This window comes from Vulpes lagopus, chromosome 3, assembly GCF_018345385.1.
Source record: "Vulpes lagopus strain Blue_001 chromosome 3, ASM1834538v1, whole genome shotgun sequence".
Classification (NCBI taxonomy): domain Eukaryota; kingdom Metazoa; phylum Chordata; class Mammalia; order Carnivora; family Canidae; genus Vulpes; species Vulpes lagopus.
In genome coordinates, this window is record NC_054826.1 from 76,924,810 (window position 1) to 76,940,347 (window position 15,538).

The 15,538-nt window shown below is 42.2% G+C and overlaps 1 protein-coding gene across 6 annotated transcripts in view; it reads left to right on the forward strand.

The window, feature by feature from the left end:
- The first annotated feature begins 497 nt into the window (after positions 1–497).
- The window catches only part of FAM13C (family with sequence similarity 13 member C), a 146,630-nt gene continuing 131,589 nt past the window's right edge, over positions 498–15,538 (forward strand). For 4 of the 6 annotated variants that reach the window (XM_041748165.1, XM_041748166.1, XM_041748168.1 and 1 more), the window contains exons 1-3: positions 1,339–1,542; positions 7,867–7,923; positions 12,674–12,875. In XM_041748165.1, the coding sequence (XP_041604099.1) occupies positions 1,481–1,542; positions 7,867–7,923; positions 12,674–12,875 (321 nt within the window). In that variant the 5' untranslated portion in view covers positions 1,339–1,480. Of the gene's footprint in view, positions 1,068–1,338; positions 1,543–7,866; positions 7,924–12,673; positions 12,876–15,538 lie in introns of those variants that run through there. The other 2 variants (XM_041748170.1, XM_041748167.1) reach the window with 2 other exon arrangements.

The following is a 15,538-nucleotide window of genomic DNA, read 5'->3' on the forward strand; positions in this document are numbered from 1 at the left end:
TATAAGATAGTGTTGCTTTGGAACCAAGATAATATGAATTTTCCCAGGCATTTAGAAAACTATTCGTATAAAGATTCTTAGGTTAGGTACAAAATTGATTAAAGTTGTACAATGCAATAATACCATAAACACTTAGGTTATATTCTTCTCTGGACAGATTGGACAAAATGTACAACTTCACACCTAACTCCAGTGTCTGAGGTCTAACCCATGGTGAGCCGCAACCTTGAACACAAGTACATTTTCCTAGAGAAGGAAGCAGGCCTTGGGTGGATCTGTGAAACAATGCCTCAGTGTGACACTGAAAGGTCATGCTTTCCCTCCTTATTACCAAGCTCTGGGCAATTTTTCTAATTATCCAAAAGTAAACATTTGAAGGTTTCTTGTTATAAATGAAGTCCCCGCCTGCCACAGTTTGGACTAAAACACACCATCTTGGCCGCTTCTGGGAGCCGAGAGATTAAAAAGGGGGGGGGGGGGGGGGCTGAGGAATCAACTTAAATTCAAGAATCGAAATCAGCATCTTTCACTGATGACTGTTCATTTCTTATCAAGGTCAAGCTGGCAGGAGAAAGGACGATGGAAAGAGGGCAGGACAAACATCCCCAGGGGAACAAGCGAGTGGGCCCGCAGCCTCCCCTTCCCCCTGCACTCCGCCTTTCTTTAAAGGGGAGGGCATTTGTGGATTCCCGCTCTCCCCTTTGTGGGAGCGCTGGGAGCGCAGCTCGGCCGGGCTGCTCTGGGCGTAGCACCCCCCCCCACGCGGCCCCCCAGTAGCCAGAACTGCAGGGAATAAACGCTCCTGTCGCCCCGCGTGGGCTCATTCACAGCCCTGTGCGCCGGGCCGGGCGCTTCCCCTCCGGGCCCGAAACGGCGGGGCGGGCAGAGCGGGTGCGGTGCAGTGAGCCCTCCTGGAAGGTCCCTCCTTTTTCTAGGGCAATAAAAAGCAAGACACACGCACGCACACACGCACACACGCACACAGAGCAAAACCGCAGCTCTGCCCTCCTCCCCGCCTCGTTCCCTCCCGACGGATGAATCTCTGCCAGCCTCCGGCCCTAGAGGGGGTAGGTAGCTCTGTAAATTGGCAGGAGACGTCGGGAAGAAAGCCGGTCCCGCAGCGGCCTCGGCGCCGAGGCAAAGCCAGCCCGGGGGCGGCGGGCACCGCGGGCCGGGCCTGAGCGAGGCCGGGGTCGCGCGGAGCCCCGGGCGCCCCCCGCGGGGATCCCGGCCGCCGCGCCGCGCCGCGCCGCGCCCCGCCCCGCCCCGTCCCCGCAGCCTCGGGGCTGCCGGGCTTTGTGGTCCGCGCGTGCGGCCGGCCCGGCTGGGGGTGCCGTTGCGAGCATGTGCAGACGGCAGCCCGAGGCAGAGCGAGCGCGCCGGCCGAGCCCGGGGACCCGCCGTGCAATGCCATGTTCGCGCGCGCGCTCTAACCCCCGGAGAGCTGGCAGGGAGACGGCTCCCCGGCCGGACCTGGCTGATGTTTTCTTGTTTCTGTTTCAGCCTTCAGGATAATTCCTTCAGCAACACCGCTGGAACAGAGTAAGTGATCCTTGCCGTTAAAATAACACTTGCATGCCTTTCCCTGGAAGCAACTGTCGTGAAGGTATCCTGGAGCGTCCGCAGCCGCTCCTCGCTTTGGAGGCATTGTCTCCCGCAGTCGGGGCCGTGACGACCGCGAGAGGTGCTGGTGATGGGGCCCAGGAAGCCTTACAGGTTGAAATCAGCCTTTTAGCAGCTATGGGAGAGATGTTCCAGCAAGCTAATTGTTTGCAGTTCTCTAAGCTATGTGTTCTTGGAGCTCAGGTTTTTTTTTTTGTTTTTTGTTTTTGATCTATTTGACATGTCAGAAAGGAAGCTTTGTTGTATTTTGCCAACATTGGTGTCAGTTTTCACGGAGCAGGCTGTATACATTGACAACAAATAGGAGATAGATGTGAAATGACTTGAGTTGAATTCCACTGTGTGATAAACAGGCTAAACTTATTCTCACCCTCTCTTGTCTACAGATTTTTGAGACACAGTGAACTTTTCTTGGGTGCCCTTTGTCATTTTTGTCTTCTGACCTCACAGATCTGGCTATAGGAGAAATGAATCATCTTGTCCTCTGGTTTCAGCTGCTGTTTGGGGCAACTAACAGCGTTTGAACATGGAGTGAAGGAGGATAATATTTTACTCAAGGCTAGAAGTCAGAGTATGTTTTATTGGATAGTTATAGCTCACAATTTTAATAGTTGTTCTCCCTTCCTTAATGTTTTTCTAATACATATGTGTTAAAAAACAATAGGCAGTATATTGTACTAATATTATATGTAATTTATGTACAATTTACATATATATATATATATATATATATACATGTCCATGAAATATCTATACTTCATTAGTCTAGAGAGAGACTAATTCATGATGTTTACTTCTGGGACCTTTTGGTAGAAATCACTCAACAGCTTTTCAGGCAAAAAGGTTGTATACTCAACCATGTTTTAAAAATGCTGCAGGGTTGTTGTGGAAAGGACAGTAACTTGGGAACTGTTTGCTAAAGTTTCCTAAAAGGCAGATAAAGGTGGGAAGAGATGTGAGCCTGAAGTCTTCCCACTGCCACAATGAGTTGGTATTGGAGGGGTAAGACTCCAGGGCTTCCCAGGCCCATTTGTTTCCCACATCCTTTTGTTTCTGTGTTTGGATATGCTGCATTCTTAGTGTCAAGCTTTGGGCTCACTTACGTGCAGTTCCTTAAAGAACTACAACCTGTGATTGACTTCAGAAGATCCCATATAAAATATATGCCAGATAAAATACTCACTGGGATCCACATCTCCACATCTGTTAAGGAGATTGCTGCAACTTTGGTTTTCTAAGAGCCTGAGAGAGAGGAAGGGACGTGTGCCAACTGTGATTTCCTGGTTCAGGTGCACAGGGGTTGCTGTCCTACCTTTACTGTGCTTATAAACACCAAGCGCTTTCTGTGCCTGACTCTTGGGAGCCCTGTGTGGCTAAATCCCCAGAGTTAGCCTCAGGCATAACAGCTTCAAAATGGAGATACTCAGTTCCAGATTTCACACGGACAATTTTTTTTTTTTTTAAGATTTTACACTTAATTATGGGGCATGTCTGGTACCTTATCTTTGGACTCTCCTTGGGGAGTTCTGATTACATAAGATCCTGTTGTTGTTTTCAGAGAAGTGACAGTGATTTATTTTAAAAGGTACTGAGTGACAACTGGAATGCCATCTGGCCAATCTAAAAATCTAAAGAGGATATTTAAAACATACCAAAAGCTTCACAGGTGTAACATAACACAGAGTAGGGTCATTTAAAAACTTGTCATTGCCTAATATAACACTTTCTCCTCCTCTCAGTAATATGAAGCATTTTCCTTGGTTCTTTGGTCATTACCCCAAAGCCAACAGGACCAGGATCACTGTGCTGAGACACAGATGTAGCAGGTGCTCAGTGAATATTTGGGTGTGGTCCTAATGTACACAGAGGAGGCTTTTGCATGGAAACTTCCTCTCCTCTTTTCCCCATCCCTTCCCATTTCCTCTTAGCCACACTCATTTTCCTCAGTGTCTGAACTTATACCTGGAGATAATTTCTTTGGGATTAAAGCCTCTTGCGGTGGCCCTTATTAAAATGGAAATTTAAAAGTCTAGGACCCTGGGAGGTGAACTCAGGTTGCTATTAATACTTTAATATAAGTTATGTTATCAGGCAGTCTAGCCTGGTAGGGTTTGGCTTGGCTAGTTTGGGCCCTGTCAGAGTTAAAGGGAAGGGGAATTGGGAGAGACTCGAGGGTAGAGTTTATTCTCTCCTCACTTTTTCGCTGGCCTGGCATTGTCTGTGCAGCTCTGGACCAATTCAGTTTCTTTTTCTACCCAAATTCTTCCAAGATCAGAATGGCCTTGGCCTTCCCTTCTGTATCTGCAGGGCCCTTTCATCTATTTTTCCATGGTCATTTCCTATGTTGCCCTGGCTACACTGGTATTTGAAACGAAGACTGGCCAGCAGTGAAGTTTGCAATGAATTAGTTATCATCCAAAGCAGTGTTTCTCAAAACAAATCGATCATCAATATGAACTGGAGAAGTAAATTGGGGCTGGTGAAAGATCAAGTTTTTAGAGCTTTATCCTAGAACGTAGGATATCCTAGAACCTAGAATGGGTGATTGTGCTGGAGTCATGTCAGTGCTGGTCTGCGTTTTGTGAACCTTTAGGTCAGTGTTAAACTTTTTTAGAAGCATAGTAGTTATTTTTGTGTGTGTTTTGGGAGGCAATCCTGTTTAAAAATTCACATTCCTGGGCCTCACCTCCAGGGATCCAGCTGATTTAGTGAGGCTGAGGTACATGTGGGGCCCATGTGGGCTCCCAGGTAATGCTGATGCAGGTGGTTCCAGAGACACTCTTTGAGAAATCTCATAGGATTGCAGGTTGCAATCCTGCTTTCCTGAAAGCAAAGTTGCAGAGGTGCAGCCTGCAATCCTATGAGATTTCTCAAAGAGTGTCACTAGTGGGTAAATAGAAGTTCCCTTTCTGGCACAACTACACTTTATCTAATAACCAATCTGAGGCCTCTCTTCTAACTTATGCCAAGTCAAAAAAGAGAACCTCTCATGGACACTTCTTTCACCACCATTATTCTAAGAAACAAGTCTCTGCCTTGGACTCAGGGCAATCCCTTCACCTCTTGTGTGAAGGTGGCCCCTACTTCATTTCATTGGCAGGCTTAGTTGAGTTGCTATGAAAGAGATGGTGCGCTGGGAAGTACCACAGAAATTTTTCTGATTTATGGTTGTGCTACTCAGGTAAAAACCCTGAGCATTTCACAAAGAAGTGATTGCAAGGACAAATTTTCCATACAGCGTCTGGGTAACCACAGATCAAGAACCCTGGGACTTAGAACCTAGTTGATGAAAACTTCAAAGGAAGTCATTTAATAGAAGTGCTTCTCACATTTTTATTACTATGAACAATAGTAAGAAAAACATTTTGTATCACAATCCAATGCACACATATATACATGATTTATTTAAATAAGTTCTGTGAAATAACACTTAACTCTTATTATACTGATATTTTCCATTCTGTTTCTCTGACAACAATAACAAAATGATGCCATTATGTAATTTCAAGACCTACTAATAGGTCACAATTTACATTTGGAAAAACATTGCACTAAAAGATGCCCAGTTTTGAGTATTCAAGGAGATCATTAAAGAAATTGGTCTTTAAATTCCTATACTGGGGCTATATTAGAGGAAGAGGATGCCATGCCCAAGACCATTTGGGCACTCGGTCTGAGCTGATTTTCTTCAGGAGTGGGGATATTTGGATATAGGTTGCCACTGTGGAATCCAATTTTACAGCTGGGCCAACATTGTACAGAGGCTTCTATGCAAGGAATCAGTAGAAGAGTCATAAAGGAGATGTTAATTCAGTAAAACTTAATGGTATTTATCAAAACAAGTGTAAAACCCAACTGAACTAAAAGAACTGGTATATGTGTCCCAGGTCAGCCTGTAGACAGATCTATTTCATGGCTATATCTGTGACCTAGGAATTGTTTCTTTGAGCAATGACTGAAGTCATTCAATAGGCCTTGAAATTGGATCAGCTAATTAGGGTCTGGCCTTGTACTTAAGAAAGCATGCGCAATTTTGTATGTTCTGGTGCCGAGTTTCCATTTTTACCTAATTGTACTTTGAAAAGAAAGGTTAATAAATCAAGTGAGGGGGAGAAAAATAAGTTCTTGCCAAATTCCCAAACAATAGGTATTGTTGAGCTCTAGGGTTGATCCTCTGTTTGAACCCTAGTTCTTTAGAAGCAAAAGCTCTAGATTTCTGTTCTTCACTGATTTTTCTACTTAGTGAGGTTACTTTTATTGGGAAACATTTTCATTCACATTACAAAGTTTAGATGATCTATTAAAGTGAATGCCTCTAATGGAGGAGAACAAGGCAATACTTATGAATTCAAGTGTTATTTTCATGAGATGGAGGGAATTGTTTACTGACAGTCAAAAACATGAGAAAGCAAGAAAATTTAATTATTTGATTAAAAGGAGTATTATGTTAACTGATTTTTTTTTTTAAACTACCATCAGAAACAAGGTATTTCAGCAGGCAGAGAGAGTTAGGATCTAGGTGACCTTTGTTTAATTCATTAAAGTACATCATTTAAAAGGGGTAGTAACAGGGAAGAGGACTGGAGCTTTTGTCAATTTGTTCTGTGGATAAGTTATGTAACGTAAGTAAGGAATATTTAAAAATTGTGAATGATTTCATATAGTATATTATTATATTATGGTTATATTTATATATGCAGGTATTCTTTTATTTGTATCTACTTATTACCTTGTGACTCTCTCAGAGCAGGGTCCAGGTTTTTCTCAACATTGTGTCCTTCAGGAGTAGTACTACTGAAAGTATGGGCCCCCAAATTGTTTGTAACTCATCTGAGACAAGAAAGGGTACAGAAATAGGGAGTAAGCATTTAATAACTTTTATGGGAATTCGGCATTTCTGTAACACTTTTACCAAACTACCATAGTGGATTGGAACTAAAAAACTGGTCAAGAGCAGCCCGGGTGGCTCAGTGGTTTAGCGCCTGCCTTCAGCCCAGGGTGTGATCATGGAGACCCGGGATCGAGTCCCACGTCGGGCTCCCTGCGTGGAGCCTGCTTCTCCCTCTGCCTGTCTCTCTGACTGTCTCTTTCTCTCACTCTGTGTCTCTCATGAGTAAACAAATAAAATCTTTAAAAAAAAAAAAAAAAAAAAAGAAAGAAAAACTGGTCCTGAATCCCAAAGAGTCTAAAATGCACAGCTCTAATACCTAATGAGTACCTGAAAGGCAGTAAATGTTCAAGAATGCTTGTTAAATTATTTCCAGTCTTGCTCAGGGGCCAGATTTAACGATAGACCATTCAAACATTTATTGAATACCCACTCTGGGGTAGCACTGTGGGTACTGTGGCAGTATATCTAGAAAAGATAACTTCTTTTCTTGGAATTAGCAACTAATTAAAAGATGTCAGAGGTACAAAGGAATTGCATAGAAGTGTTAGGCAAGATAGAGTTGGTTACCAAAACTTCAGAATAAAGAGTAAACATGTAGGTATAAGGTTGAAGTAGGTATGTAGCCTATGGGTGAACTTGGCTGGGAAGGTTCATGGAACTTGTGAGATTTCACTTGGGCAGTGAAGGATGAGTAGGAGTTGAAGGTGGAAAAAGTATTCCAGGCTGGAGTAGGGTGGGAATGACTGAGAACAGGAACAAAGGCTCCCTCCTACACTTGAGTGACAGAATGTTCCTACTCTAGATTCCCACTCCCCCCCACCCCCCCAGGAGGTGTGGCACATTGGAGATTTTTCAACATAGAAGAGCCACGAATTTTTGATTAGGTCATTCCAGAAGTTTTGTGATGAGGAAGGGAATTGAGAAAGTCTGGAGGTCAATGGAGGAAGCCAAATGGGAGCTGGTGTGGTTTGGGACTGCCTGAGGAGGAGGAAATTTCAAGAGGTGTGTAGCGAAGGCTCTTTTGAGCCAAAAAGAATCCACCAATCTTGGTGTTAGATGTCCCCTCAAGTGGCTTGAACAGTTGGGTCCTTGCCAAGATCTTGTTAGTTTAGGTGATGCAGAGCAGTGGATGAAAAAGGAGTGTTACCTCTGGTTCTGAACTTTTAAAATCACATGACACAATAACATTGGTCTCATTCTCTGGTAGACATGCCGGGAGTTGGAGCTAGTTTGAATGAGAGTGGTGAGGGTTGTTCTATTTTGTAGTTTACCGTGCTTTCTAATCCTAGACTCTGGCTGTTTCTGCTACTGCAGACAGTTGGATCTGATGTGGTTTTGTTCCTTCTTTCCAGGTGTGACGAAGACACAGTCTCCCTACATGAAGACCAGACTGATTGCTCCAGTATCAGGTGTGACCCACTATTGCTTGGCTCTTAATTATAAAGGACAGAAACTGTGTGGGTCTGGGGTCTTTAGACATTTCTCTGAATTGTAATCACTTGTTCTTGTGTGTAAATTCTTGTAATAAACTATCAGTTCTTAAGAAAGTTTTTTGTCTTGTCCCCTTTTGGGTATTCCCCTTTTACCCTGGGCAGTACCTTTTCTGTGGGGAACACTCAGGAAATGCCTGCTGAATTCAATATTGATTATCCCATCTCACTGTTCCTGTCTAGAGACCCTATGGAAGAGGTTATAGATTTATTTACCAAGTATGGTCTTGGTCATCAAGGGGTTTATGATATAGCAAAACCTTCATAGTTAACCATTTCTTCCACATTTGCTTTGCTCAGAACATTTTCACATCCATTTTATTGCTTAATCTAAACAAGTGAAAAGAAGCTGATGTTTTCCTCCTCATCCTGGAGATGGGGAAACTGAGGCTCAGAAGGATTATGGCGCATCCAAGCTAACATAGCTACTATGAGGAAGAATTTGGGCTCAGATCTCTCTGACTCTCAAGTCCATTTGTTGGACAGCAAACAACTGTTGAAGGCCTATTTTGTGTGCCAGAAACCAGTCAATGGAAATGATGATGCTATAGTGCATTAAGTACCATTTTACTAGAGGTAGACAGAGGATTCATTTAGAAGGAACCAAATAGCCTGCAGAGGTTTCTGGGATGGATTTCTAAAGAAAATTACAGTAGTACATGACTTATTGTGTGTACTTATGGAGGTGGGGTATGAAGCTAAGAAAAAGATGATGCTACCAAGCAGAGAGAGCCACTTATTGGAAAGCCAACAGAGGGTAGAGAAAATAGAGTTGTAGGAAGAGCAAGCAGTTCAGGAGAGCAGGAAGCTTGAGAGCTTTTGGAGGGAGGAGGCCAGAAGTGATAATAAAGGTCCAGAGATAAACAAAGACCTGATTTCAAAGGGTTTGTGTACCTTTCTAAGGAGTTTGGAATTTATCCTGGAGGTATTGGGGAAACTGAAAAGAACCTTCAGTCTTTTCTTTGCAAATAACTACTTGGCTAAAGCCCCATGAGAGTAACAATAGCTTCCATTCATTGAGCTGTGGCCTTAAGCCAGCTTCCTATGGTAGGCATTTCACAGGGACTGTATTATCTCTGCAAGGTAGAGAGATATCCATCTTATGGATGAAGGTCAGAGAGGTGGCGTGCTGTGGCCCAGGCTACACAACTACACATATTAGTTGTGGGAAGATCTTTTAGAATCATTCTCAGTTATGATTGATTCCAATAAATAGTGGCATAAATCACATAACTTGTACTGTCTTGCTTTGGAGATTCTGAGAAACCAGTAGCAGGTTGGAAATATATTTCTAAAGATGACTATTTTTATTTAGGAATTTGTGTAATGAGAGAGAAGGTTTTTTGCTCCCCTCACCTACCTTCCTTGCCTTTCAAGCCAAGGAGGTGAATGAGATGACTTTTATAAAATTTGGGCACCTTGAAAATATATAATAAATGAAGTCCTGGAATTGTTTTAGGAATGAGTCTATCAAAAGAGTCATTTTGGATTTGAAAAATGACTTTTCCCCTCTTGTCCTTGAGTGTTCTAGGATTCTCCTTGAATGAGGAACATTTAGGTTTACTGTAAAAGTAGCTGTTCTCCCTTTTGTTTCTCACCCAGGAGCATAGGGTGTGTGGATGAAAATTCTTTGTTTCCAGTGAGAGAAATGCATTTCACATGAACTAGTACAGTTCCAACTCATGGTTTGATACTGGTTTCCAAATCCATTAGGGATTTAGACTTTTTAAAATTGCAATTGAGCTTGGGGCACCTGGATGGCTCAGTTGGTTGACTGTCCATTGGACTCTTGGTTTCAGCTCAGGTCGTGATCTCAGGGTTGAGATCTCAGGGTGGTGAGATGAATGAATCCTCCAATTGGGCTTCAGGGTCAGAGTACAGTCTGCTTAGGATCTTTTCCCTTCCTTTTCCTCTCTCTCTCTGCTCCTTCTGCCTCTCTCTCTCTCTCTCTCTCTCAAAATAAGTAAATAAATAAAATCATAAATTGTAATTGATCGTAAGGGAAAATATTAACCAGTGTCACTGGCACTGACTTTCTATTTATTCATTTTTTTCAGTTACTAATATTGAAGAATTATTTCACTTTTTGGGTTCTCCTTTACCAGGCATTGTGAAGTTTGTCCTGAGGCTTAAAATTTTTTTTTAATAAATTTATTTTTTATTGGTGTTCAATTTGCCAATGTATAGAATAACACCCAGTGCTCATCCCGTCAAGTGCCCCCCTCAGTGCCCGTCACCCAGTCACCCCCACCCCCCACCCACCTCCCCTTCCACCACCCCTGGTTGGTTTCCCAGAGTTAGGAGTCTCTCATGTTCTGTCTCCCTTTCTGATATTTCCCACTCATTTTTTCTCCTTTCCCCTTTATTTCCTTTCACTATTTTTTATATTCCCCAAATGAATGAGACCATATAATGTTTGTCCTTCTCTGATTGGCTTATTTCACTCAGCTTAATGCCCTCCAGTTCCATCCACGTCAAAGCAAATGGTGGGTATTTGTCGTTTCTAATGGCTGAGGAATATTCCATTGTATACATAGACCACATCTTCTTTATCCATTCATCTTTCGATGGACACCGAGGCTCCTTCCACAGTTTGGCCACCGTGGACATTGCTGCTAGAAACATCGGGGTGCAGGTGTCTCTGTGTTTCATTGCATCTGAATCTTTGGGGTAAATCCCCAACAGTGCAATTGCTGGGTCGTAGGGCAGGTCTATTTTTAACTCTTTGAGGAACCTCCACACAGTTTTCCAGAGTGGCTGCACCAGTTCACATTCCCACCAACAGTGTAAGAGGGTTCCCTTTTCTCCGCATCCTCTCCAACATTTGTGGTTTCCTGCCTTGTTAATTTTCCCCATTCTCACTGGTGTGAGGTGGTATCTCATTGTGGTTTGGATTTGTATTTCCCTGATGGCAAGTGATGCAGAGCAGTTTCTCATGTGCTTGTTGGCCATGTCTGTGTCTTCCTCTGTGAGATTTCTCTTCATGTCTTTTGCCCATTTCATGATTGGATTGTTTGTTTCTTTGCTGTTGAGTTTAATAAGTTCTTTATAGATCTTGGATACTAGCCCTTTACCTGATACGTCATTTGCAAATATCTTCTCCCATTCTGTAGGTTGTCTTTTAGTTTTGTTGACTGTTTCTTTTGCTGTGCAAAAGCTTCTTATCTTGATGAAGTCCCAATAGTTCATTTTTGCTTTTGTTTCTCTTGCTGAGGCTTAAAATTAACTGTTTTAAGTAATTTTATTTGCATACCTTGCCCAGTTGCATGCTGGTCATGCTCCAGAGCTCCTATCTTGATGTTTGATTTGATCTTTCCCCAGAGGCTAACTGCACTTCATTCCTGGTGTCGTTTAGTGAATTTAATCTGTTTTATTTGTGAAAAGGCATCTTGAACAGTGGGCATAGAAATCCTTTCTCTGCTGGTCTTGTCTCCTGGCTTTGTGTGTCCTTGAGCTACAAGAAATTGCTTCCTATATAACCTTGCCAAAATCTCTTTTATGGGTGCTCTGATCAGGGAGCAGGAGGGAAAAAACCACTAAGGGAAAGTGTCTATCCCTGGAGAATTGCATAATCTAGTACCAAATAATTGCCGGTGCAGTAAGGATGACGATATTAATTGTATAAAGGGAATACTCCATTTGGAAATAAAAATACATCTAAATTTAAGAGGGACTAATGACTTCAAATAAAGGTATTATGTCACTATTTTTGAGGAAATTGAAACAGTAGGATTATATTGTATGAATTTGCTTCGTTAGTGAAAATTAAAAGCGCCATCCTGGCACTAAATGCATGAAGGTGACACCAGCCCATGTAGTCACCTCCAGCAAGTCCACACTGAATGGAACCCAGACAACAGGATCTTTGAGTGTGCACTGAAGGTGTTGTTCAGATGGTTTGGTTGGGTAGGATATGGTACTTGTTTTATAGTTTATCCAAGTAACAGGTTGTCTATCAAAATAGACCTTGTTAAACTTCTAGAGGCCTTTGAAAATTGTAGGGAGATGATTCTAAACATGGGAGCAAGTATCCTGCCTTGAATCAAGTACATATATGCAGCAGAGACTGTAGACCTATCTACCACTCGAGGTCTAGGTGAATTAGCCCTCTATTAGGCACTTCACTTAATCTTTTGAGTTTTAGAATTTTTTTTTTTTAAGAGAGAGAGTGGAGTGAGGGAGAGAGAGAGAGAATCCTAAGCAGGCTCCACACCCAGCTCACAGCTACCCTGGGGCTTGATCTCCTCACCCCAAGAGCATGACCTGAGCCACCTAGGCGCCCCTGATTTCTAGACTCTTAATCTGTAAAACTGGGCAGACAATCTCGAACCCGAATCTAGTATTTTTGTCGCAGAAAGAATACATCCATGAAAATATATACATGAAAACACCTTGATGTGAAAAATTAAAAACAAGTGTGATAGTAGGCACAAAGTTACAACTAAAAAAAAAAAAAAGTATGCATCCACCAGTAAACACAGGAAGGGAATGTGATCTAAAGAGTGAAATTCACATTTCTTAGATTCTTGTTCCTGTGAAACTAAGTCTACCCTAAACATTTTGCTAGATATCATATAAATAGAGCAGCAATGAGTGTGCCAGGCCTGCTTTCCCGCAGCAGTTTATTACTTTTTTGGGTACTTTCTAAATTGGGTCTTTCCTGTTTTAGAGATGAAGACAATAAAGAGAACTACCCTGACGCCCGGGCGCTCCTAGAGGAGCCCGGGCCGCCCTCCCGCGAGCCGCAGCAGCATGTAGAGCAGATCCTGCAGGTGGACGGCGTGCTGCGACCCAGCATGGGCAACTTCAAGTCCAGGAAGCCCAAGACCCTGCTCAAGGCAGAGAGCGCGAGGAGCCACGGAGAAAGTCAGGTAGCGGGTCTCCTTCCTCAGGCCTTTGCTAAGTGGGTGCTTCTCCCGCAGGGCCACCGCTCTGGCAGCAGGTGCGGCGTGTATTTTGCAGGAGGTGATGAGTGAGCTGGGTTGGGTCAGTGCGCCCACCGCCGGCCTGGGACGCGTGGATGGCACTCCCAGCGCCATGGACTCCGCAGGCTGGTAGTTTAGCGCCCTTTCAAACTAATACCTTAAACCCTGGACTTTGACTTTGGCTCCCAGTAGCTGCTGCATTCTTGCAGGGAAGAGTGGAGGAGGATCTCCAGCCATCTTCACTTACCCAGGTTATGTACCTCTTGCCCCAGACTTGGAAGTTTCTTGTCAGCAAGTCAAAAGTCCCAAGTTTACCCAGAGCCACTCACTTTAGCCTGCCTTTTAGTAGCTTTGGGTAAATATTCAAGTGCGCAGGTGCCTGTGTGTGTGTGTGTGTGTGTGTGTGTGTGTAGTATCCAGTTCTTTGAAATCAGTAAGTGTTTAAATGAATGAATGAAACTTTTTTTCCAACTTGATTTGGGTAGTACCTTTATATATTATAATTTTTCAAAAACTCTCTCTAGTTGTAGAGGGATGTTACAAAAAAGTGATGTTTTTAAATCTTAAAAAAACGCCTCATAATTTATGATGCCTTTAAAAAATAGATTGAAGGGGATCCCTGGGTGGCGCATTGGTTTGGCGCCTGCCTTTGACCCAGGGCGCGATCCTGGAGACCCGGGATCGAGTCCCACGTCAGGCTCCCGGTGCATGGAGCCTGCTTCTCCCTCTGCCTGTGTCTCTGCCTCTCTCTCTCTGTGTGTGACTATCATAAATAAATAAAAATTTAAAAAAAAATAGATGGAATATAATCCACTTTTATCTTACTAGGAGGTTAATGAGATTATACTTGTAGTGCACCTAACACAGTTTTGGGGACATGGATGCTTCATTAATACTAATTAACTTTGCTTTTTTGTTGTTGTTGTTAAATTAAACCTTAAAAATAATGTGGGAGGTTCTATGTGTAGTAGATTAATTATATAACTTTAAGTCCAGTCCTCTAAAGCAAATGGACACCAGGTAATCTCCCTGTTAGAAGAACTTTGGTTGAATATTTCATTTGACCTTGTCATTTTCTTATTTGTCTTATGATTTTTATCTTATTACTCCTTGGCATTAGGACCTCTTATTTAGTCAGTTAATTTTGCAATAAAATGAAAGTGCCCTCTGCATTCATAAAGCTATGTTGTAATCATTTTAAACTGAGTTGTTTCAGAAAGAAGTGAATGCAAAATACTCTTTGAGTTATGATAAACTGAGACCCTGCCTATTACTGAGTGCACCCAGCACTTAATCTGATTAGGAGTGTGGTGCTGGAGAGGATACAGATACTCCACTGCCTGCAGAGTGTGATGCAGAGCCTCAGGGAGGCTCTGATTTTGAATTCCTCCTTAGGGTCGGTCACCTGACACTTTGGGCATTAGTGCCTTCTTTCTTGTCATCCTATAGCCTGTTTCTCAGAAATTACACAGTTGTCACTTGTTATAAGGTGGGCATGTAATTCCAATCCATTGCTCACACACACAGGAAGATTTCTGGAGAGAGATATGCCTGTATTATCTTTGCTTATAGTACAGCATTGGAATCCTGGGTTGCAGGTAAAATTTCCAGTTCATTCCTAACATCTCTATCCACTCAATGAGATCCACCTCCTCCAGTGACTAAGAGAACTTTGATAATATTTAGATCTTCCATATTTGGGAGAAATTTGAAATATATTTCATTCTTCCTATTTTCTTTGGGGAGAGAGAATTAGCATTGGTTGACTATTGAGCAAGAACTGAATCTATAAATACTCTATAAATAATATTGTTAATAAGATCAGCTTACACGTATTCAAGCATTTCCTGTGTTCAGGCATGTAACATGTTTTACCACAATCCCGTGGAATGGGTATTATCTTTTTCTTCAAATGGAAAAACTAAGGATTAGAGGGATTACATAACCTCTTTAAATAGATTAGGAAGAATTTGAGTGGAAGGTCTTTTCCATAAAAGCACAGTGTTTCTAACAAAAGGTATGCAGATCTTCCAACTATAAGTCTAGTGATTTACCTAGCCCTTTATACTACTCATATCTTAATTTTATGTAAAACCCATGATTTCACTCTGGAATTTTTTTTCCTTTGCTGAGCTATTGTGCTGCTAACCAGTAATTACTTATTTAGAAAAGATTACTTGGGGGAGAATTTTTTAAGTATATATTTTTCTGCCTTAAAGCTTTGTGATATTGACCACGGAAGCTAGACAAATGTTTGAGTAAATGTTAGCTCCATAGGATGCTAGTTTCTTAAGGTCAGCGATTCAGTCCTCTTTGTGTACCTTTGGATCTGTAGCATTTGATAGTCACTCAGTATTATTTGTTGAGTAATTTGAAACTGGTAAGAGAGGTATATCTCTCTTTGTGTCGTCTTTTTTTTGTGTGTGAAATATAAGTGTGATCTTATGCAGTTGTGAAAATTTACATTTAAAAGACTATAATAAAAAAGGACTATAATCATGACTTCTATAGATATGAAATAAAGATGTATCAAAGATTTTACTTAAATTAGTAATTAATGAGGGAATCAGTAAGATATTACAACCAGATCAAAACAGAATGCAAAGTAT